Source organism: Nomascus leucogenys, chromosome 5, assembly GCF_006542625.1.
Source record: "Nomascus leucogenys isolate Asia chromosome 5, Asia_NLE_v1, whole genome shotgun sequence".
Lineage (NCBI taxonomy): Eukaryota > Metazoa > Chordata > Mammalia > Primates > Hylobatidae > Nomascus > Nomascus leucogenys.
The window spans coordinates 129,301,362-129,327,420 of record NC_044385.1 but is presented as its reverse complement, the minus strand read 5'-3'; the positions used below and the strand labels follow the sequence as shown (position 1 = coordinate 129,327,420).

At 39.8% G+C, this 26,059-nt stretch overlaps 1 protein-coding gene across 1 annotated transcript; it reads left to right on the top strand.

Annotated features, from left to right (window-relative positions):
- Positions 1–3,057: 3,057 nt before the first annotated feature.
- On the top strand, positions 3,058–25,637 carry SLC10A2 (solute carrier family 10 member 2). Its single transcript, XM_003270163.3, has 6 exons — positions 3,058–3,487; positions 11,285–11,403; positions 16,955–17,043; positions 18,231–18,406; positions 20,208–20,365; positions 23,369–25,637. Exons 1-6 carry the CDS (start codon positions 3,111–3,113, stop codon positions 23,494–23,496), a joined length of 1,047 nt encoding a protein of 348 aa, XP_003270211.1. The 5' UTR covers positions 3,058–3,110; the 3' UTR covers positions 23,497–25,637.
- Positions 25,638–26,059: the final 422 nt, after the last annotated feature.

Below are 26,059 nucleotides of genomic sequence, written 5' to 3'. Positions count from 1 at the left end.
TGAAGCTCCAGCCTCCTGACTACCCCTCTCAGGTGTGCATCTGTTCCCAATTCCATATTACAATTAAAGAGAATGATTTTTATATACTTAGATACTTTCAGCATCTGAATTTGAATATAGCTGAAGTTAAGGGTACTAATTAATTGTGAATCATTCCAATACTTGAATATAAAACCTCTCGAGCCTAATGTGCAAATTTATGTAAAAACAATGTGAAAATTAGAAATGCATTGGCACTTTTTTTTAAGCAGAACTGTAGCACTCTGTCTAGTCAAACAGACTGCTCATTTGCAAGTTGTCTATATGCAAAGCATTCTGCCCCTGGGAGCCTAAAATCTCCTTAGCAAGTCATCTGAAATTTGAGAAGAGCTTTGTTCTGAACCTGCTTTCTGCTCTCTTCACTTTTCTTCCCTGCTTCCAGCACTGTGGGCAAAAAGCCTAAGTACGGATTACACCTGGCCAACCCAGAAACGGCCATGGCCCAAACAGGAGGCCTGCCCTGGGAAACCCATTTGAGTTCAAAGGAGGGTGTCTAAATAGGCTTGTCTTGAGCCCTGTGCATTGGGCCTTGCACTGAAGCCTTCCAACTTTAAGAGAAATTTCAGAATCCAAATTCTTCCCACTTGCAGGGCTCAAATTTTCCCTTGCAGATCAGACCTGGTGAAGAGGCTATTTGCCGTTCAATCCTAGGCTAGCTTTCTGCCTTTCACCTAATGTTTGAGGTTAAGAGAAATCAGAGAAGAGAGACTGTAAACTGATCAACACTGCATGGGCATCTGCCTCACCCAGCTTTGGGAGTGGGGGGAAGAGTCAGCCACAGGTGCTCAGGTGCAGGTGCCCAGGTGTGAGCGGCCAGGTGCAGATGCTCAGGTGTGGCAGCAGGGAGTGCACTTGGCTCATCTGCCCTGGGGAGGGCCAGCTCCCAACAGAAGTAGGCCAGAGGTCAGTCCCAGGAAATGCTTAGAGCGGCCGGCAGGGTAGGGCCAACTCATGATACACCTAGGAGTGGGAGGGGGGGCCTCTTTGGGAATTACCTTGTTTATCATTTAGCTGTTGGGGTGGGGAAGGAGGTGGGAAAGACAGAAGGCTCTACCAGGAATTGGCAGGCAGCCAGGTCAGAGGTAATGGCAGCCCACTTGTGCTAGAAAGGCAGGCAGGATATGAACCGCTCAGATATTCTCTCCTGGGCCAGGAGCCACATCAACAAGTACAAATCGCGGTTGCCCTGGAAGGAAATGGCTCAGGTTTTTCCCAGTAGCTCAATGCCTAGGCATCCCGACCAGTGGTTTGGGCATTTCACTCTATTAGCTCTTCTGCTCAGTGGTCCATTCTGCTAGCCGCAGCTCACATTTACTCAAGTTATGAAAAAGGTTAATTTCCCCATATTGAGTTTCTCTGCAAAATCTGCTTTCAGTTGTGACCGGTAAGTTCCGTTGTCACCAGTATGGGTACAACTGTTGTGACCCTGATATTGTGAAGCTGTGATACTGAAAGTGTGACCCCAGATCAGTGTCATCACCATCAACTACAATCTTGCTAGAAAGAAAACTCGCCCTAGACTTCTAGAATCAGAATCTGCATTTTAACAAGGCCCCCGGGGGAGTCCTGTTCACACTGAGTTTTGAGAAGCTCTGTTCTAAGCTATTACTCCAATCCCCAGCAAGCCAAACCGACCACTTTCGTCACATAATCAGAACGCTCGGTTCCAGCATTTCCAGATACCAGCCATAGGAAAGCACATTGTTCTCTCATTTCCCTTGCACTCAATTTCCTCAACCCTTAAGTCCTCATCTGTAAAATGGGAGTGCTAATCCTACTTAATTTAAGATGATTAAGTTGAATAATAAATTAGAATTTGTCCTACAAATTGTGAATCATGATCGGAATATTCAATTTTATTATTACTCTGTGTCCTAACTCAATAACTGGGTTATAAACTCCTGAAAACAGGACAATCTCTTCTCTACCTCTTTCTTTATCTTCCCTATATACTGAAATACAGCGTTCTGCCCATAATGAGGTCGACTATTTGACATTTACAAAAATCTCTCTTGGAATCCTCCTGCCAAAAAAAAAAAATCGAATTTCAATTTATGACTCCAAGCACAAAGAGATCCTGTCACTTTGACCTAATTCTCTGAGGTTCATCCCTCTAAATAATTGTATTGTCTCCATCTATAAAGTACTCTGTTACTATGACAACGCACACATAATTGCATGTGTAAGTAGTTGAGGATGGCTGTACAAGTCAGGCTCCTTTCCACCAGGAAACACAGAAAACATTCTATCTTCCCAAATGTTACTCTCTCAGATTTGCACCAAGACCCTAGAAGTTTCTTAAACTTCCATATACTTTATGGACACTATAAAGCAATTCCAGGAAACACTAATAGAGTAGCAAAACTATTGGGGAGTGGAAATTGGATGGAGATCTGGGTCCCAGTTCAGAGTCTGAAACCTGATTTGCAACATAATTAGGCACAGGGCACTCAACTATTCAGGGCCCTAAACCCTTCTATTGAAAGGGAAATGAAAGAACAATATGTGTTCCTATGGCTCAATCCCTATAAGATTCTGTACTATTCAGAGTTGATTTTAAGTGTCACTTAACTGAAATTATCCAACAAACCTTCATGGCATGAAACATTAACACGGCTCTTTTTATATGGCATGGTTCCTATGGCTCAATCCCTATAAGATTCCGTACCATTCGGAGTTGATTTTAAGTGTCACTTAACTGAAATTATCCAACAAACCCTCGTGGCATTAAACATTAACGTGGCTCTTTTTATATGGCATGGTTCATTATCATGCCAATAAATGATTAATCGTAACTCTCTGTCTTGACCAATAATTTTGCTGGACTTTTATGATTCACAACGTGCTCTGTGTTGTAATGCTACCTCTTGAAACTGACATCCTAGCATTTATTGTTTTTTATTACTTCCCTAAGGTGGCTTTCAAAAGAGACACCAAGTGACATATTTTTAGGAGGGGTTTAAAAGTTTGATGGGGTAGAAGTAAACATTGCTTAACTCAACCGGCAGCAGAGCCAGGACCCAGGGACCAGCGCTTCTGTGGACTTGGCCTTTCAAGCAGCAGACCCAGCAATGAATGATCCGAACAGCTGTGTGGACAATGCAACAGTTTGCTCTGGTGCATCCTGTGTGGTACCTGAGAGCAATTTCAATAACATCCTAAGTGTGGTCCTAAGTACGGTGCTGACCATCCTATTGGCCTTGGTGATGTTCTCCATGGGATGCAACGTGGAAATCAAGAAATTTCTAGGGCACATAAAGCGGCCGTGGGGCATTTGTGTTGGCTTCCTCTGTCAGTTTGGAATCATGCCCCTCACAGGATTCATCCTGTCAGTGGCCTTTGACGTCCTCCCGCTCCAGGCCGTGGTGGTGCTCATTATGGGATGCTGCCCTGGAGGAACTGCCTCCAACATCTTGGCCTATTGGGTCGATGGCGACATGGACCTGAGGTAAGATTATCTATACCTCTAACTACTGCAATCACCTTGGAGTAATCCTTCCAGAAGCCTACGGCATTCTGAATGTCCAACTGATTTGCTACGCGTCTAAAGTATGACTAAGGAATTAAACAGGAGAGAATAAATGCATTCACATGCCTTCTAGCACAGCTGTTTAGCTATTGGAATTGGGGGATTTATATTTTTTGTTTGTGTTTTTAAATCTAACTCAGTTAACAGGGAGTTGCATAATTGCTGTTGATCTCTAGGAAAAGATTCAAAGCTTTTTTAAAAAAGTAATCTTTTCCAAACCACAAGCTGCAGCTGAGGAGGTTTATCCTGTTGGTAGCAGGAAAAAATAAAAAGCAAAATACACTTTCTTTGTAATGATGAGGAGCTCTGGGTGCAATCATAAAATAAAACTGTTTGTCAAACATTAGAACCTCTAGTGAGACAGTGGTCAACTCCATCAAATATAGCCAGTTCTTTGGGCAAATATTTTCCTGGTATAAAACCTAAGGAAGAATTCACAAATTTGCTTCACCTCCACTGGCATTAAAAGTGAGGGGAAAAGCCTACAGCAGCTTTTTTAAAATTATGCTTACCTTACTACAAAATAAACAGAAAATGGTTTCTCCACTTCTTACAGAGTAATCTAAATTGCAATGTTTGCCCGTTTCATCCTGTGCCAGTCTGAACTAGCACTGAAAAAAAAAAACTAATAGAAATAAGATGTAGCATTAGTGTGACTAGACTGAGAAATTTAATGCTGAAAGTTGAATAGACAAATGTCTTTTTCCTTAGCTCACAATTCCTCATTTCCCTTGAAAGGGGAAATGAGGAAACCTTCTGCAAACCATCCAGGTGCTAATGCAACGTGTGCTTATTAAATACTGTACAGTAGGCAATTAGCTCTGTTCATCCCCAGCTACTATTGGCAGAGGAGAGAAGCACAAAGTGTAGAACTGTAAACACCGGATGGATAGAGTACCCAGTGAGCAATTAGTAACCTGCTGTCTCATTTCAACTGGTGCTGGTTTCTCCAGAAGCTTCAGAACAGTCATACAAACCCTATACCTTCATATGGCTTAGTCTTTCACATAAGAAAACACATGATATCCACCTTGCAATTGCTTTTTTTTTTTTTTTTTTTTTTAAGGAAAGCCCTATAAAACAACATAGGATGGCAAGTGCTATTCAGGTTTAGTTAATCTGTGAACCACAATATAGTAATAAGGTCTTTTTAGACCTCAATTTAGTTTGACCTGGACACAGGTACACAGAAGTGAGAATTCTAAATGCCAGCACCTATTACACTGAGAAAAGTGAACTACATGGAACACTGGGCCTTGACCTCCAATAAACAGCTTTCTCATAATATTTGTAACTTTTAATGCAGAGGAGTTTTGTACCTCAATGTAATGTCACACATGGAACCCTTTTATAAGACAGAAAAAAATGTGTGTGGTGCTGGGCTATTAGGTTGTTGAAATGAATTCTCTTCTCTGAGCTAAAAACAGTAAGATCTAACCTAAAAGCTCCAAGTTACATTTTTCTGTGGTTTTAAGGAAATCTTATTTCTCTTGAAACAAGAGATGATTATGTAATCCTGTCCACCTAGCATAACAATTCCTATAAATTATTTTTTTAATAAGAACTGAAAGTAGAATATGAAGCCTTTGTGGAAACCTCCAGCTAAATCTGTGTAAATGAATCCTTCCAGCAAGTCAAAATAAGCCCTATAACACAACATGGAGCAACCTCACCTATCCAGAGCTCAACAAGACCCAATAAAAGACACTGCACACCCAAAATAAATTTCACTTAATCTCATAAATGCTCCTCATGCAGGACCAACTTAACTATTTTTATTTTAAAGCTCTGTTGTGCTATTTCCCAGAAATAAGAAGCGGGGAAGGAAGCAGAGTGTTAGGAAGGGCAAAAGAGAAGGTGAAACGCCTACAAAGCAAAGCAGACACTGGCAACACACAGCCATCTCTCTATCACTTATCCTCTATCACTTATTCTCTCTATCACATATTCTCTCTTAATTATCAATTATTCTCTCTGGTTTCTGTAGCACTTATTCTAGTCTCTGGTCTCTGTATCACTTATTCTTCTGCAAACACAAGAAGATGTCACTGTATTTTAGAACAACCGATAATCATGTTTATCATGATCAGTCTTAATCATTGAGAAGAGGTTAAATTATACTGCTATGTAAGATGATGACATTATGCATTGTGTGTTAGGAAAACAATATTCCAATATTTCTTTTTTTTTTTTTTTTTTTTTTTGAGACGGAGTCTTGCTCTTTCCCCCAGGCTGGAGTGCAGTGGCGCGATCTTGGCTCACTGCAAGCTCCGCCTCCCGGGTTCACGCCATTCTCCTGCCTCAGCCTCCCGAGTAGCTGGGACTACAGGCGCCCGCCAACACGCCCGGCTAATTTTTTGTATTTTTAGTAGAGACGGGGTTTCACCGTGTTAGCCAGGATGGTCTCGATCTCCTGACCTCGTGATCCGCCCGCCTCGGCCTCCCAAAGTGCTGGGATTACAGGCTTGAGCCACCGCGCCCGGCCTATTTCTTTAATACAAATTAATTAAAAGAGTAAAACCTGAGCTATTGGGTAACAGTTTTCCAAAACTTTTTATTCTTCCGGATTAAGAATTGGATAACTAAAGTCTCCTGATAATTTATTTAGATACAATACTATCTAACATTTATACTACCAGTTGTGTACACTTAGAATTTTACCTTCTCCATCTCCACTTGAACTCTAGCAATGGCATGAAGACATGACTGTTTATGTTAACAGGCAGCTACACTAATTGAGCTAATGCCACACAATGCCAGCAAAACCATTCCACCTAGTTTTAGCTCTCTTGGTTATGGTTCTTGGGAGAAGAAACCAAAACATTTCCCTCTCACCCTATCACCTCTTATGAACCTGGAAAGCCACTGCATTTTGCAATCTCTAGTGACTTTGAAAAATAAAAAATAATAGACAATAATCCTTGATCATTGAAATCCAGCAAGTACTATTTCAGCTCCTTCTCTGACCACTCTCAGCCTGGAGTTTGTGAATCTGATTGGTGCACGTATATTTTCACCTAAGTTGCAGCTGTGCCATGGGTATCACATGCACAAAAAGCATCAGGGAGAAGAGAAGGTGACCTTTCAGGTGAATCTGCTGGTGGCCAAACCCCATAGTTGTTTTGGCCACCAGCAGAAAACACAGAAACATCCTATCTCCTTTGTGTCTGCTATCTCCCCAGACACATGCAAATATCCTGTATCTTCATCCTTCTTAATGGCCTCAGTCACACCATGCAAGGACTTCTCATTTCCTTTCTTTGGCTTCCTCTTTGGGGAATCCATTCTTATGCGTCCTTCTCCCAGTTGCCCTCAATTCCTTCCCTGCCACCTACTTTCTACTTTCCTTTTCATTGTTTTGTAGACTTTCCTACCACATCCTTTGTTCTTTGGGTAAACACTGATAGATTTTTCAGCTTCCAGTGCAGCATTCATTGATATTTTAGATATTCAAGAAACCTCACCCTGTAGCTTATCACAAATTCACAGCAATCAACCCTTCCTATGTCAACCCCATAAATGCCCTTCTCTTCTCTACTCTGGGGTACCTAACCCAAAACCATTTGGCTTTTTCCTTTATTCTCCCTCAAAGTAACCAAACATTGTTTCTCTCCAGTAGCATTGATTTTACTAGCTAATATTTATTAAACACTAGTATATGCCATGCACAGTGCTAAGTACTCAAAATAAGTTGGTGTATTTCATCCTCCCAAGAATCCTCTAAAGTTAGTACTATTATTTTCTGCATTTGGCAGATAATAAAGTTAAGATTCATAACTTTGACCAAGGTCATTGAGTCAATGTATGCCTGAGTCAGAATTGGAATCACCCAGATCTACCCACTACCACTTTGCAGGCTCATAAGCCTTCCCTACACTGTTTCTATCACTTTTCATTTCTCCAGTTTCTAGCACTGCCTGTATACACTACATTAGAGCCTTCAAACTTGGTATTTTACTTCTAATATGATTACAGTCTTTTACATTGTTTAACACTGATTTCACTGAATTCCTCTACATTCACTAAATTTACATTTATTCTTTCTTTTATTTCCATACACACAAAAGAAAATCTCCCTGGCAGTTAATAGAGCTGAAGTCAAAATTAAGGCCAAGATTTTTTTTTTAATTTTCTTATACTTTACTCTTTTCTCTCATTCTAATATAAATTCAAGGCAGTATATGTATTTTTTATATCCATGCCTTTTATAGAACTTCAGATTTTTTCGTGTAAGATGATATTTTCTTTTGCTGATTTAGGCTCCTATATTATTTCTTAAAATTCGTTATCTGTGAATTGTTTTGAATCTCATTTTGAGTGGTTTGATTTTGTTCTTATATTCATTCAAATAGCATCAACTTCCAGCTACCTATTCGTCTGTTCATCTGCAAGGTCTCTTCGTCAAGGCTGCTCACAAGTCTAAACCTTTCCTTCTCCAAATCCTCTTTTGTCCCTCATCACGATCCTTAAGAAACTTCTCTCACCAAACTCAAAATTATGATACAACGTCATAGATTGTCTTAGCAATATTCAGAATTAAAGGTTTTGCAAGGATCTTTGAAAGAAAAACAAAGACAGAAAAAGACTTCCTTCTTAAACATTTTCTCACATTTTAAAACAAAAATTCTCAGACTTCTCTTCACTGGAACCCAGTTAATAAATCCTCCTCACTTCCCCACCAGATTCCCACCACACTCTAGAAAAAAATATTGGATGCACAGAAACAAAAGTGATTTTATTACAGGGACAACTTTAAATCCATTCTAATATATTTTTAAAAATAAAAGATAAAGAGAACACTGAAAGAAGGGAGGAAGGAACAGAGAAAAAAAATCACCTTCAAACTCCAGTACTTTCATTATAAGTAGAACAAAGTACTATTAATAACAAATTAACTTGTTTGTGTGGTGTACGATTCTGCCTTAGCATCATTTAATACCTAAATTAAGTTAACCTATAACCAGAATAGATTGAACTGCTTAAAGTTTTAAATACATCCACAGCATTTGTTTCTGTTATAATATTTTAGCTCTACTAAAACAAGTATTTTTATCTAAATTATTTAAGCCTATTTTAAATGAGGTCATTCTGGTTAAAAATAAATATGTTATTAGAGAAGTTAAGCTCTCTGATGAACTTTGTCCCACCCTGTATTTTGCCAAACTGTGCAAATTTAACTGTGCCTTGAAACAAAAGTTCTCATTGTTAGCTCCTTTCTTAGTATAGTGTGGTGTTGTTGTTGTTTTGGGTGGCAGGTGATATAAATATTTATCATTTTCTTTCAAGTACACCCGTAATACACTTAAAAAATTACTACTCTTGACAACCTCAATGACGACCTGTTGGGAGAAATTTCTCATTTCTCTAAGTTTCCTGATTCTATTTGGTGGAACACAAAATACACAAACATGGTAACATAAATGATCACAGCAGAGAGATGCAGGGTGCGGTGGCTCCTGCCTGTAATACCAGCATTTTGGAAGGCCTAGGCGAGTGGATCACCTGAGCCCAGGAGTTTGAGACCAGCCTGGACAACATGGTGAAACCCCATCTCCACAAAACATTTAAAAATTAGCCTGGCATGGTGGCTCATGCCTGTAGTCCCAGCTACTCGGGAGGCTGAAGTGCAAAGATCACTTGAACCCAGGCTTCAGTGAGCCAAGATGGTGACCTTGTACTCCGGCCTGGGTGACAGAGAGAGACCCTATTTAAAAAAAAAAAAAAAAAAATTGTAGTAGCAACCAGCTCTTAATAGAGTGCTTTGCATTGTTCTAAGTGCCAGACACCATTGGCTCATTCTATCCTTACAGCCATTTTAGATAAGGAAACTGGTAAAGAGAAGTCAACTAAATTACTCAAATTAACACACTAAGTGGCACCGCCTGCTTTCAGCCCAGACAGCGTGTGGCTTTAGAGCTCAGCTTTTAAAGGCAGAGAATGTATGCTGTGTACAGATCACTTCGAAGAGGACCAGGAAGACTTACTCCCCAAAAATCTTTCTTTGACCCACTGTCCTAGTACTAGAGATAGCATCATTTGGCATTAATGTCTCCATGTAGAAAGCCTACTCAGCCAGACCCTCTTACTAAAATGCAAACGCTCTGAGCAGGGATGATACCAGACACTAGTTCTTCTGAACACACATTTGCTAAATTGCCAGTGACCTACTCAGTGCTAAGAATTTAGGTCTACCCTGCCTGCTTGCATGCTTTCTTTTGATTTTTAAGTCAGTTTCCGCTTCTTTTCTCAAGCTAGGGTCACTTGGGCAGTAATTTTTCTGCTTTATGGCAACACACCGAGGCCTCCTCCCTCGGACATGCGTTCTATTCCAGGGGCCCAGGGAGGCCCGTTCCATCTCAGCATGGTCAGACACATGCGGTGTTGGTGGTGTCAGCTGCTTTAAATGTGTTTGCTGTTTTTTGATTGAATGTTTGAAGGATGGCACACCCAGCGAACCTTATACATTATTTAATGATGACTTTTAACCCATCGTTTAATACTGTTTCTGACCCTTAAGAATAAAGGGAGAGGGAAGGATGGCACAAGGCAAAGTGGAAAGACACCAAATATGGCCCATTTTGCTCAAGGCCAAGCCCTGAATACATTCAGGCACATGTATATTTCTGTTCATCACACCAGACGATGCTACAGGTTGAGACAGATTCTTGCAGGACTTTCTTATCATGAATCGAAAATAAAAATTTTCTCCCATTCTGGAGGTTGTCTACTCTGTTGATAGTTTCCTTTGTTGTGCAGAAGCGCTTTAGTTTAATTAAATTCCAAGAAAACAACGAACAAACCCATTAAAAAGTGGGCAAAGATGTGAACAGACACTTTTCAAAAGAAGTCACACATGCAGCCAACAATCATATGAAAAAAAGTTCAACATCACTGATTAGAGAAATGTAAATCAAAACCACAATGAAACGCCATATCACACCAGTCAGAATGGCTATTATTAAAAAGGCAAAAATTAACAGATGCTGGCAAGGTTACAGAGAAAAAGGAACACTTATCTTCTGTTGGTGGGACTGTAAATTAGTTCATCCATTACGGAAAGCAGTGTGGCAATTCCTCAAAGACCTAAAAACAGAAATACCACTCAACCTATCAATCCCATTACTAGGTATATACCCAAAAGAATACAAATCATTCTATTATAAAGACACATGCACATATATGTCCATTGCAGCACTATTTTCAATGGCATACACATAGAATCAACCTAATTGCCCATCAGTGATAGACTGGATAAAGAAAATGTGGTATGTACACACTATGGAATACTATGCAGCCATAAAAACGGATGAGATCATGTCTTTTGCAGGAACATGGATGGAGCTGGAGGCCATTATCCTTAGCAAAGTAACACAAGGACAGAAAACCAAATATTGCATGTTCTCACTTATAAGTGGGAGCTAAATGATGGGCACACATGGAAGCATAGAGGGGAACAACAGACACTGGGGCCTATTGGAGGCTGGAGGATGGGAGGAGGGAGAGGATCAGGAAACATAACTAATGGGTACTAGGTTTAATACCTAGGCAATGAAATAATCTGTACAACAAACCCCCATGACATAAGTTGACCTATATAACAAACGTGCACATGTACCCCTAAACTTAAAATAAAACTTCAATTAAAAAATAAAAATAAAACAGCGTCTTCCCTAGAACACCACAGGTGGATGTATCAATCTGCCCGTTGCCTTTCAGCGTCAGCATGACCACATGCTCCACACTGCTTGCCCTCGGAATGATGCCGCTGTGCCTCCTTATCTATACCAAAATGTGGGTCGACTCTGGGAGCATCGTAATTCCCTATGATAACATAGGTAAGTCGTCCATCTGCAAGACTGTTGACTGTTACTCTCAAACTCTCTGCTTACCTCCTGCTAGGCCCTCAAACCAGGCTCGCACCTGACCATTATTGCCCTAGTAGGAGTTTTTGCCCGATTCCATTATAAAGTCACCCCTGTGTTTGAAGAGTGTTGGCAGAATGTAAATTCCAAACCTTGACCTTATGGGAGAGCCTGTCTTTTCTTCAATTTGAATCACCAGGGAAAGGAGCCCCCTCCCCAGCCCTGTCAGTCTGGACTGAGGAGGCTTAAGCTTTGGGGACGTGGGAGGCTCCACCTATTCCTTAACCCAGAGTGTCACTAGTTCATGGTCATAGGATTTTGCATCCAGACACTTGAAATGAAGAAATTTTTTTTTTTTTTTTTTTGAGATGGAGTCTCTCTCTGCCGCCCAGGCTGGAGTGCAGTGGCATGATCTCGGCTCACTGCAACTTCCAACCACTGGGTTCAAGCAGTTCTCCTGCCTCAGCCTCCCTAGTAGCTGGGTTTACAAACATGCACTGCCACTCCTGGCTAATTTTTGTATGTTTAGTAGGGATGGGGTTTCTCCATGTTGGTCAGGCTGGTCTTGAACTCCTGACCTCAAGTGATCTGCCCACCTCAGCCTCCCAAAGTGGGATTACATGCATGAGCCACCGCGCCCAGCCTGAAGAAATTTTTTAAAATCACATAATGGTTTCAAAATAGAGCACTGAGTAAGCAATCCACAGTGTCACAATAGAAAACTACTAGATGAAACACACTTTTCTAACACTCGACTGTGAGCCATACCTTGATGCAAAAGTTGATTTAATGGCAAAGTCTGTATCTCATGCTCCAGGAGCCAAATTTACTAGTAATGACTCTGTCTCATTTCACTCTCATCCCAAAAACCTTATTTTCTGTTTCTGGGGAAACAAATTACAGTGGGAGATTAAGTTATTGTTGTAACTTAGGGATGAGGGTCAAGGGAAGAACAAGAGAGTTCCTGGTATACCAGGAATAGGCATTTCCCACAGAACTATCACGAATAAAAGACAAGATGTGGGCAAAATAGTACATCAGTAACAATCACCAGGTACACTACATGCTAAATACCTGGATTTTTTTTCCCCACTGACCTTGGAAACAAATCCCAATGAGCTGCCTCAAAAAGGGGTGAGTTTCCCATTGAAGAAAGCACCCAAGCAAAGGCTAAATGGTGAGCCACCTGGATGCTTGTAAAAGGGACTCCTATTGGGATAGGAAGCTGGGCTGAAATGCCTTCCATTTCCAAGAAAGACTGCTTCCGTGATTTACTGGGATTGAGGGAATATACAACTGAATTAGAACAAACTTTGTGAATACTAATTGGGGATGATCTGTATTACAACATTTGTAGCTTCTTCTCTCTCTCCTGCTCTTACAATTACCATTAGACCAAAAAAAAAAAAATTGTCCTCCTTGACATGCCCTATTCAGTATGGGTTTTTGATATACAAGATTCTTCTGACCCCTGGAGAGAACCTTAATATCATATATAACCTCCTGACAACAGACTTTAGGGTGACCCTCCATGACCACCTGCCTTTGCCTTCGTGCTGCTTGAATCTCTGGCTGCTCTCTCAGTGGACACCTTCCATAGAGCTAAAAACCCTAGTTTACATGAGTGGTGACCATTATATCCCTCTCAAAGAACCTGTCTGCTGAGTGAGGAATTTTGATTCCACATTACTCACCGTAATAATTTAATAATTTAAGCCATAGAATATTCTCCTTTTGATATACATTCCCTTCTGGGAAATGACTCATGGAAATACTGAATAATTCTAACTACAGTGTGAATGACTTATACCATATTCTGTAATGTGAATAAATTTTGAAATAAGGAGAAAATGAAAAATCAATTAGCACCTCAATGGAGGAAAAGGTCATTATAAGAGGTCAAGAGTGAAAAGAAAAGAAAAATAGGAAAAGAGAAAAGGGAAAAAGAGAGAAGTCTGAAAAACAAAGATATTGTTATATGTAAAATATTAATTCAGAAACAGAATGCTTGTTCCTCAGTACCACAAGGAAAAATCAGCATTCAGACAAAAAGTTTTCTCAGCAAGGCAATTTTACTTTCTGCAGAAAGAGTGCTCCTCGCAGATGGAACAATGGTGAGAGCACACCTGAACAATGGAGGGAAGCAATTTGTATCCCTTACACAGCTTGTCCCTGCTACTGTGTCCTGTCTCCATTGGCTGGAGCCAGACCTCACAATCTAAGCTAAAACCTGACTGGCTAATAATTTAAAACTTTTCTAAATAGGTATAGGCAATAGACGACAAAGGAAAAGGGGACGTTGCTTATGAAAGGACTTACAAAAGTAATAATATTTCCAAATAAGGAAGGGGCATAGGCTGCAAGCTGCAATGTGCCTGTGAGCATGTTCAGCACAAATATCTTGGTTAAAGTACAAGGACATAGAATGTACTTATTCCTTCATATCTAACAGCTACATAGAATAGGGCTTAACAAAGAGTTACTAGCACAAAGCAAGGAGGCTTGAAGGAAGTTAGTCTTTAAAAGAAATTATTATTTCTAATGTTTATTATTATTATTTTCCTTTAACAAGAAGGGACACTTTGAAGAGGAAACTTTTTACTTTCTACAGATATTAACCCTGCTCACCATGTTTTCCCAGGCCTCCAAGCTCACCTTTTTGCTGTTGGTTTTTCTAGATCTTTAACATAGAAAATAAATGAACTGACTGCTTCACAAGATGTTATCACTGCTTTCTAAATTGTGGCTCAGGGTGATTATTTGCCCAAGGTCACCAGGAAGCTGGAATAGCCTGCAGTCTATTCTCTACACAGCTCTATGGGCAGACGTGTTTGGTACAACTTCATGCTCCAGTGATTCAGTAAACACCTGCGAGCCCCCTCAGATGCTGACATCTGGATCGGGAGGAGGCAGACTGTGCAGCTGGTACCACTAAAATAAAACCACTGCTGCAAATTGTTGTACTTACTCCTCTCTACCCCACATCTCTAAGTGTCTTGTGCCAAGAAGTTTATAGCCATTTCATAATTTAATTATCACAACAGCACTGTAAGGCAGACATAACTCCACCCATTTTACAAATGAGGAAACCAAAGCTTACAGGGGTTCAATGACTTGCACTGTTCCCACAGTTTGGGAATACAGAAAGGTTCAGCTCCAAATCTATCTGGCTCCCAGTCCCACCACATGAATCCATTCACCACCACTCTCTTTCATTCTCATTCTTCTTTCTACCTTTCTTTCCTCTGGTATCTACTGTGTAAACTTTATTAAAGACCAAGTTATGGATTCAATGTGTAACCATGAGTGGATGCTTTCTCATCTGCATAGACAGGCACTTTACAGAGAGAACATTGGTATATGAGGCATATGTAAAACAAACAGAGCCTGGGGAAAGAAAAGAGCAAGATCACCAGCCCACTGGAGACCAAAGTTACAACATCCACCTCAACAAGCAGGAGCCACACACTGTGGGTGTAAAGAGAAACAGAGTCCCTTTCCCTGTCAACCCCAGGTCCCTGAAAAACTTCATCTGGCCTCATCTGGTCAGGAAAGAAAAGCAATTCTGCCATGGATTTTGGCAGGTGGTGCTGCTTATGTATTATCCCGTTGGCTTGGGCTGCCTCAAAGAGATGAAGACTCTTAGCAGGAGGGGCCAAACAGATTCAGCACATTAAAATATAGGACCAAAACCTAACCACACTAACATTCCAAGCACAGGACTTGCACCTAGATTTAAGCTACCACATCACAAACAAGTCTTATATCCAGATGGTTTTAAGACCTACAAACTTCAGAAACTTAGGCAGTGGTCTAAAGACCCAGGAGGGGGTGTTTCCTTCTTGTATTCGTTTGTTCTCTCATTGCTATAAAGAATTACCTGAGACTGGGTAATTTATAAAGAAAAGAAGTTTAGTTGGCTCACAGTTCCACAGACTGTACAGGAAGCATGGCAGGGGAGGCCTCAGGAAACTTACAATCATGGCAGAAGGTGAAGGGGAAGCAGGCACCTTCTACATGGCTGGAGCAGAAGGAAGAGAGTGAAGAAGGAGGTGTGCACACTTATGGACAACAGATCACATGAGAACTCACTATCACGAGAACAGCAAGGGGGAAGTCTGCCCCACAATTCAATCACCTCCCACCAGGCCCGTCCTCCAACAGACCCCTCCTTTAGTTGTAATCCTCCAACTGGGGATTATAATTCAACATGAGATATGGACAGGGACAGAGAGCCAAACCATATCACTCCCAAAACAGCAAGATGCAAGGATACCTAAGGGAGGTTTTTCTGGGGCATCTCAGCAGTACGTGTGTCAACGCCACTCTTTCACATCCTTTTTTCCATTATTCCCTCCTTACTCCCCCTCATTTACCTTTTTTTTCCTACTCTTAGTACCCTTAGGCATTATTTAATTCTGCTGAATAATTTCTGCGCAAAAGTCATCACTGACCCTTAAATTGCCAGGAGGGCTAGAAGACTACAAGAAAATTATGTTTTCATCGTTATTGCATTCACTTTAAATTAATATCTATAGCCTTGGATTCTAGAGTCTGTTTTCCAGTCCTAGTTCAATCTACCTAGTTCATCAATACTAAGCAACATCCACTCTCAGAATTTCACTGTTCAATATCACTTTCTTATACTCCTTTAAAAGGATGTTTGAAGAAGAAACGACCTATGACAAGTTAGAAGTTGTTGGTGCTAAATTATATGAAATCAGCTATTGGACAAATGAGTGTTAAATAACGTGGAGAAACAAACCATATGTCGCAAGAACAGCAGTAAATTTAACATGGTGAAACTGGAGTATAACTCTTTTATCTGGCTGGGTGAGCATGTTACTGCAAAGAACTATAATTACATGAGAGGTGGTCAAATATATTATCTCACGGAAAATTTAAAGTACACTTTCTCAACTTTTGTTCTCACCTCTCTGCTGTAAATTTAAATAACTAAAGCTAGTTTTAACCAGAAGTCAGGAGATGTCAGAATACCTGGTGATCTTGAGCTAATTTTGGACATTTTCTTTCATTTTAAAATATTTTAAAATTATTTTTTATTTCTACTACCATGAACTAGCAGACAAATGTAAAATGTCATCTTTATATGCCATACACACACACACACACACACACACACACACACCTTGGTGAGCTATTTTTCCTAGAGATATAAAGATCCAAAGACTAAAGAAGCCAAGATTCTGACAAACTAAAACTAACGTATGCTGGCAAAATAAGAAACTCTAAAAAATTAATGCAGAATTTAGTGAAAGAATTTACAGCATTGATACTATCAATTATCTACCAATAATATTAAATTATTTACTGGAGTGGGTGAAGAAGTTGAGTAAGTGTGTGTGTGTGCATGTGTGTGTGTGTAATTCTGTATTCTGTTTTGTGTATTCAAGAAGGAAGACTGAAATACTACCTAATCTTTCTTCAGGCTGCTTGTTCTTCTGTTTTTCTCTTTCCTGTGTCACCTGTTCTGCTGATCACATTGCCCTTCTGTCATCTTTAGGTACGTCTCTGGTTGCTCTTGTTGTTCCTGTTTCCATTGGAATGTTTGTTAATCACAAATGGCCCCAAAAAGCAAAGATCATACTTAAAGTAAGTATCCCAGTTCACGCCGTTAAATATTCCATTGTGACCATCAAAACGATAGGGTTTTCCATCCATGAAATGGTTTCATTCTCATTATATGATTACTGTTGAGTGGGGGCCTGAAGTCATTAGCCATGCAGTCTTCTCTTTTAGAATGTCCTTCTTTCTATGTGTGTGTAGAGAGAGAGGTGGGATCTCACTATGTTGCTAATGCTGTTCTTGAACTCCTGTGCTCAATTGATCCTCGCAAAGTGTTGAGATGACAGGTATGAGACACTGCGCCCACCTAGCGTGCCCTTCTTTATTGCAGTCACAGGAAAAATTTCTACCCATTCTTTAAGACACTCAACTGAACTATCACCTCTTGGTTTTACTCTATTCTGTCCTCACCACATGTTACTGTTATCTCTGTTATGTGAGTTTGTGTTATACAATATATCTAAATGGCTTTCTTAGAAAATAGAACATATCCTTCTTATGTCTGTATCCATATGGCCATTTCATTGCCTGGCAATCCCATTCACTAACTATATTCTAGCTAGATGATCTGGATATGGATGTAGATAATATAGATAGATTCTGCTGCTCAGGGGGCAAAGTAAGTCCATTGAATTCCTTGCTTCTCTTGACAAAAAATGCTTATAATCTCCAACTTTTGTTTTAAATGTGAAAAGGAGAAAAAAATAACAACAGTGTTTTTCATTTGCTTATACCTTTTTTAAAGTTGTATAGAGTTCTATACCCATTTTCTCATTATCATAACAATCATAAAAGGAAGCTGGGGTGAGATTTTATCCCCAATTACAAATAAAGAAACTACTGTTCAGAAAGTTCGTGATTTACTGAAGGAAACAAATAGGAGTAGTTGAATCCGGAAGCCATGTCTTCCAGGCTTTCGTTGAAATGGGTTGTCTTTTTGTTCTGACAAGGATAATTTTCAAGTCAGAAAATCTTCAGACTAATTGCAAATGGATGCTACATGTCCTGTTGTGTTCTTAAAGCTTAAAGCATGGGACAAGCGTCAGTATTCCCAGTAGGCTGATTGCAGCCTCCTGGCTAGGAGTACATAGAAAGACAACTTTATCATCACTTCCCCTAAGGACAAGGAGACTGCTGAGGTTTTGTCTCTGACAAACATACTTGGATTTGCTTTGACTCATGATTGCTAGGTTCACTTATTCCTTTTTTTTCAGATTGGGTCCATCGCAGGTGCCATCCTCATTGTGCTCATAGCTGTGGTTGGAGGAATATTGTACCAAAGCTCCTGGATCATTGCTCCCAAACTGTGGATTATAGGGACAATATTTCCTGTGGCGGGTTACTCCCTGGGGTTTCTTCTGGCTAGAATTGCTGGTCTACCCTGGTACAGGTATGGCATTTTAGTAAATCACATTGGGAATTTTAATCTGTAATATCTGTTGTATTCCTTTGCTAGAGTTGCCATGAGACAGAACCACAAACTGAGTGACTTAAACAACAGACACTTATTGTCTCATGGTTTCAGAGACCAGAAGTGAAAATGAAGGTGTCGCTGAATTGATTCTTTCTAAGGGCTATGATGGAGGGATCCCTTACTGGCCTTCCTCGTGGCTTGCAGACAGCCATCTTCTTCCTGCATCTTTCCTCAGTGCACCTCTCTGTGGCCTGACTCCCCTTTTGATAAGGACACCAGTCATTGGAGGAGGGCCTCCTCTAATGAACTTATCTTAACTAATTATATCTGCAATGACCCTGTTCCCACGTAAGGTCACATCCTGAGGTGCAGAGTGTTAGGACTTCAACACATGAATTTGGGGGACAGGGAGACATAATCAACCCATAACAGCTGCAAACACTGAAGACAGGATCAAAATCCTTAGCCTTTCATCAATCACATTCATCCTATTTCTGAATATGTCATTCTAAATAGGCCGATTCATTCCGAAGCCATGCAAGTCCCCAGAAAGAAAATACTGACTGCCTCTTTTTTGCTCAAAGTCTTCTGGACCATTCCGCTTACAAGGCAGATGGGGTTCTTCCATTGCTAAGCATTCTTATTCTCTGAGTGGAATGACATTAATGAAAGCAGTTGGGCTGCCTTGGAATAGACAAGCGTTCCTCCAGCTGGCAGCAGGGTGAGCTCATCCTCCAAAGGCGCCGAATATTAGAATGGGTTTCACACTTCTGGATTTGGTACTGGGCAAAAGCAATTCTTTTTGACTAATCCATCAAATCCACAGGCAGAGAGAACACAGGTGTAGGGACAGATGCATGTATGAAGTTGGGAAAGAGAAGAGTGGGTATGGGCAGCGAGAAGAGCGCAGTGTTTGAGTCAGGCAGACCTGGGCTTGCCTTCCAATCCGACCACACACTACCCGGGGGACCTCAGGCCCAGCACTCACCCTTTCTCTGAGTTTTATCATCTGTAGGATGGGGACAATAGTTTCTACCTTATAGACTTTTTGTCAAGATTTAAACAATTATTTTTTTTTGAGACAGGGTCTCACTGTGTCGCCCAGGCTGGAGTCCAGTGGCATAATCATAGCTCACTGAAGACTCGGTTCAAGTGATCCTCCTGCCTCAGCCTCCCGAGAAGCTGGGACTACAAGCGCACACCACCTTGCCTGGCTAATTTTTTTGTTTTGTTTTGTTGTTTTAGAAACAGTGTCTCATTATGTGGCTCAGCCTTGTCTTGAACTCCTGGACACCTGGGCTCAAGAAATCCTCCCACTTCAGCCTCCCAAAGTGCTGGGATTACTGGTGTGAGCCATCTGTTTAGTCCAGCCTAAACAAAACAAATTAAACAATAAAACAGCGACAACAAATACCATATCTTGAGCATTTTCTGAGCTGCTGCCCTGTGCTCTACACTGTTACCAAAATCTAATTGAAAAGGATGAAATGAACCCTCTTGGCCACTTACATGAACACTGTGGTAAATGAGCCAACTCTTCATATGTACATATTAAATATATTTATTTATATTATATACAATAGGTGATATGATGTATAATATACATTAATAAGTATTATACTTATTCCATAGAAAGTTATATATTGAATAAGCCTGTCTTAAATATATGCATTAAAAGCAGAGACAAAATGCATATATATGTACTTATTATATCTGCTTTTAATGTTTCACAATAAAACAACAACTAAAACTTGTGCTCTCTTAACATCTTCTTTAGGTGCCGAACGGTTGCTTTTGAAACAGGGATGCAGAACACGCAGCTATGTTCCACCATCGTTCAGCTCTCCTTCACTCCTGAGGAGCTCAATGTCGTATTCACCTTCCCGCTCATCTACAGCATTTTCCAGCTCGCCTTTGCCGCAATATTCTTAGGATGTAAGGAATCATGCCAATCCCATTTCATGATGATCTTTGAAAAATCCTGGAGTTGCTAAAACAACTTTTTTAAAAAACTCCCCGTTCCTGGTAGTGAATTGTACAAATATATGAGAGGAAAAAGCCACCATCATATTATCATGACTTTCCAATCGCTGATGAAAAGATGGTAGTTTTACCAAAAGATTCTAGCAAAGATTATTAAGTGAAAAGTAATGGAGGCCGATTCTCCCCATTCTTTTCCTCAGTAATTAGGAAGGCAGAGGAACTTGTTGGGACCATTTTATTGTGTGACTTCTGGCATTCGCCTGGGAACTCAGGATTTGCTGATCTTTTTCAAAACATTGTCTTGATATGCTTTATAAATATAGGATATTTATCAGAAAACTGGTATACAAAGAAAATTTACCAGGCTAACTTACAAGGCAGATGTGTGTGTGCATATGTGTATATACATGTATATATTTTTTAAATACCCATATAATTGAAGTGGTTGAAGCAAAAATGTTCTTCATGTAAAGTACTAGGTGTAGTTTAAGTAATTCTTACTTCTCCTGTCCTGTGGCATGAAGCTCCCAGCGTCTCCCGTCAGGCCCCACCACCCACTGGCCTTCACCTAGTTGAAAATTCTTTCTACATTTTCCTTTCCAAGAGTTGATAATATTTAACCTCTATTTTTACATTCTATTTTTTTAATAAAAAAGCTAGTTTTTAAAGCCTCATGACATTTTAATGGGGAATATAAAGTGAAGGCACACAACAAAACTAATGTAAATGTTAAGTCACAAAATGTCCAGAGATACAGTTTGGTTTTATTTGGTTTTGCTTTACTTTTCTTTTTTTTAAGAGATGGAGTCTCGCTCTGTCACCAGGCTGGAGTGCAGTGGAGTGCATCATTTCATGATGATCTTCTTTGAAGATCTTGGCTCACTGTAACCTCCGCCTCCCAGGTTCACACCTTTCTCCTGCCTCAGCCTCCCAAGTAGCTGGAACAACAGGCACCCACCACCACGCCAGGCTATTTTTGTTTTTGTGATTTTAGTAGAGACGGGGTTCTGAGGCAGGCAGATCACGAGGTCAAGAGATCAAGACCATCCTGGCTAACACAGTGAAACCCCATCTCTACTAAAAATATGGTTTTGCTTTACTTTTCTACCTAGCTTCATCAGCTCTTCAACTTGCCCTGTGATGCTGATCTCCCGTGCACCACTGTCTTGAAGGTCATTCTCAAAGCAGAGGCTTCTTTCCTAGAATAGAATACTCTGAATCCATTGAAAACATCCCACGGATTTATTGCTGCTCCAGGAAGCAGGAGTCCAGGCTTAATTACCTTGTTTTCTGTATAATAACGTTGTTTGATCTGCCCAATTTGGCACACAGTGGGATTTTTCCAAATAATTACTTAACGATGTCTACTAGACAAGCCAGAGAAAGTGGACTGGTTGATAGAACAATTAAGTAATGCACTAGTTGAACACTAACCCCAAAGAGGTTGATTAATAAAAAATTAAGTTGAAGGAATGAGGAAAAGGGAGCACTCAACTCGGTCTTGAAATTTCCCACAGTTATATCAGTAAGTATAAAAATAAGGGAGGAATCTTTGTTAAGTGTATACAACGCCTGGAAACATATTTTGGTGATAAGACTAGGATTCTAAATATTTTTTTGGAAAAAGGAGAGGAAGGAAAGAATGAAAAAGGGAAAAAAGGAAGGATGGGGGAGGGAGAGGAAGGGAGGGAGGGAGGAAGGCAGGGAGAGAAGGGAGGGAAGGAAAAAGGGATAAATAAGAGGTATAGTTTGGTTAAATGAAATCATTGGCATAAGTTTAAGCTGAGGGACTGTCAGCTCAAAACAGTTTATAATAAGTGGCGGATCTTCAAATTGACCACAAGCTCAATTAAATTCAATAGTGTGGTTCAGTGGCTTTGAAAATAATATATTACTAGAAGTTCAAGGACCAATCTAAAGGAGATATTGATCTTGGGTTAATAAGATCTTTGAAGCAAGTCATTGTCTCTCTCAGCTGTGTATCATAATGAAAGTTAACATTTATTGAGCATTTACTATTCTTCACAGACCATGCTAGGCATTTAATTTTATCTCATTTAATGTTCACAATTGCCCTATGAGGTAGATAATATTATTATGGCCATTTTATATGTGAGGTATTAGAATTCAAGGGGTCCTATAAGGAGTATTTTCTGTCCTCCTCTTGCCTTTGTGACCAATTGAGAAGTAGAAGAAAAGTCAGATATTCAGATAACAAAATAGCACTTTAACTATGGATAAAACTTAATTGGAAAACATGACTTGAATCTGCAACCAAATGGGCTTGTTGAAACCACCCTTTCCTCCACTGCCTCACACATGTGCAGACATGTACTCACACATACATAGACACTGCAGGTCTTGCCTCGCAGGGCAGAGCCTACCCTGATGAGCTGACCTTAAAAATAAGCTGAGAAATGCTTGCTACCAGAGACCAGCAGCTCCACAGAAAAGAGTAATGCTGATCACCCATCAGCCGAGTCTCTTCTCTCCAGGGGAAAGATTGAATGAAGGCAGGGAGGGAATGGGAATGCTGTTACAGTTCAAGTCCTTCTACAGAGGACCATCAAACCAAGGTCCTGGAGGTTGCACTGCACCATGTGTATATTTATTAAGGACTAGCACATTAACTGGGATATGGCAGTACAGAATAAATCCTCCCTATTGTTCTTATCATTGTTGAGTACCACGTGCAGGGCTGAATGCCTGAAGAAGCTTGTGGCTGCCCTGAGCAAATGTCTCCTAAAGATTTATGCTAGGTCTTCCTGAAGTGCAGTCATCCCTCTTGCCATGAGTAGCCATAGAACTAAGAATGGTGATTTCTTTCTCTAAGCAGCCTCCAGTCTACAGAAAATGTGATCTGCCATGTGAATCATAGGTTATAATCTCTATGAAAAGTAATTTTGCAGTTTATTATTATAAAATGTACTTAACTACTTGTGTATTGTTTTCTAGTTTATGTGGCATACAAGAAATGTCATGGAAAAAACAAGGCAGAAATTCCAGAGAGCAAAGAAAATGAAATGGAGCCAGAGTCATCGTCTTATAAGGCAAATGGAGGATTTCAACCTGATGAAAAGTAGACATCAAGTGGACAAAAAAGACGAGATCTAAATTACATTCTTAAACCATAACTATATTTAATTATTTGTTTTGGTAAGACAGTTGGCAGAAAAGAGTTAAGGTGAAAATTTGAATTTCATTTGAATTCATGTATTGGTTTCAGTACCAAGTGACTAGTGGCCCTATTCTTTAATGGGACAAATATTGTTTCCTATATATGTATATGTTCTATATGTGTATGTATACTCATATAGATATATTGTCATGGAAATATTCCCCCAAAATATTCTCAGACTAAACCTGGCAGAGGGAACACCGAGAATGAAAACATCGTAACACCAAAACTGAATTCTTATGCAGAATTTCCTAGCCCAGAGATGACGACCTGACTTTCTGTATGTTAAAGTAGATGTAATGAATTATTATTATTATAGTGGTCAAGATTTTCTTCAGTGTTTATGATTATAAAAATTGACATGAACATCTTTCACTGACATTTTAATCATTATTTTGAAAGCTTTGCAACCTATATATTTATATAACTTTGTAATATAACATGGGCAAATATCTGACTTCTGTATTTTTAAAAAGTTGCCTTCTCCAGTGACAGTCCAAAAGCAGAAATGAGAGGAAATTATTACAAAATAGAATTCAATAACCATATTGGATGCAGGCTCTTAACTCAGCAGGGAGATTGCACATCTATTGCTCTACCTCAGGGGTCCAGTGATACCCACTAGATCTTTCAAGGAAAATCATAATTCTTTCAAATGGTGTGTATTTGGCAAAGAGCCCTTCAAACCTGGGAGAGGGACTTCCTCAAGGTTTTCCTGTGTGCAGAGGGTCCACATAGCTAATATGACAGCTATTCAGTTGACAGGGACCACCCACACAGTAAGCACCATGGTCAGGGAGATGGCAGGAGGTGCAAAGACAGAAGTATTGGGAGAAACACCAAGACTCTAGTGGAGGAATTAATTCAATGGGAGATAGCATAAAATACATAGAAAACATAAGTAACAGAAACCCGGTTGAAATGCTTAACTAGAGTCAATTAGATGTGCAGGAGTAAGTAGTATAAGAAGAATGAAGTCCGAGAGTGATCAGGAAATGAGTATTAAACAGTATTTGAAACAGAGAATGTGTCCCAGGGCCCAAAAGTAAGAAGGGCCCCACCAGCCAGGCAAGTTGTTTGAATGGTGTAAGTAGGTGTAGCCAAGGGAAGCCAGGACTATCTGATATACGGCAGCAGGGGTTTATGGCTGCCAGGGTAAAATAACTGATCAAGTGTTGGATTTTCAATTATAAGATCGAATTTAATTTCCTTTCCCTCATTCTGCAGCAATCAGAATACACAATCTTAACCGCTCAGTCCTTAGTGGTTTTGTTCCATTTTGCGTTGGATATTTTCACTGCCTCATAGAGTCTATTTCAAGTGTTTTGGCTGAAAGGGCTTTTTGCATTTGCATGTTCTGAGTTCAGATCCTGCTGGTGCACCCAAGCATTATGGGAACAGGAACTCAACTTAGCTCTTCCAGTAGAGGGATGAGGGATTCTGCTTTTCAAATTCGTAGCATTTATCTTTTTATACAAGGCTTTCATTTACAGTTGAATACGTACTTCATATTTTTCCATCATTAGACAAATACAAAATGGACTAAATAATTTTAAGAGATAGTGGAGGAGAGGGGGCTTCTTTCTTAGAGACTTCCTTCTTAGAGAGTGTCAGAGAATATGCTCCCAATGGTGGAAAGGAAGATTTTCAGTCTAGCGGCTAAGTACCTCCTACACATTTCTCATCAATCAGAAAATAGACAGGTGCACTAAAGGGACCCTGAGAACTCTATCGTAATTTCAACACACCCAAAATCAAGGGCCTGGATGCCAGCAGCTGCAGCAAGCAGGTTTTTCCTCCCTGTTGATCAAGACAGGTGAGCAAGATAGAACTTGGCTTTCTTACATGATGTGGTAACTTGTGACTTGTGTCTTTTTCCCTAATGTGCTAGTGGGAAGAAAAACAGCTGAGCTTTCTAAAATGATAGCTCTCTATTTTTAATGAATTTGAAAAGTAGTTTAAATTATGTATTTTATTGCCTCTGAGTATCATACTAAATGAATATTTTATTTTGAAGTCTTAAATAAACGAAAATGATTTTTGTAATGTTTGGTCTAGTTGAATCTTTGTGACTTGTGTCAAGATTTTCTCACTGCTCAGTTCTAGAGATACAAATAAGGTGGAGTTTCTCAGATATTAAATTGTTCTTTGAAAGGTGCCTGAAAGAAACTCTTAATTAAACACTCTCATAATTCAGTCTCCCACTGATACTGACTGGGATTTTCCTCCAGAAAATCATGCAGGGGGAACATTAATTAAAGACTCTTAAAAATAGTTTGACAATGATAGCTGATTTAAAATAATAATGAAAGTATTTCATGAACTTACAAATGAAGCCACCATCTTCTACGAAATGGTGATGTATATATATACATACACACATGTGTGTATATATACACCTATACACAATGATAGCCTATTTAAAATAATCAAAGTATTTCACGAACTTATAAATAAAGCTTTCACCT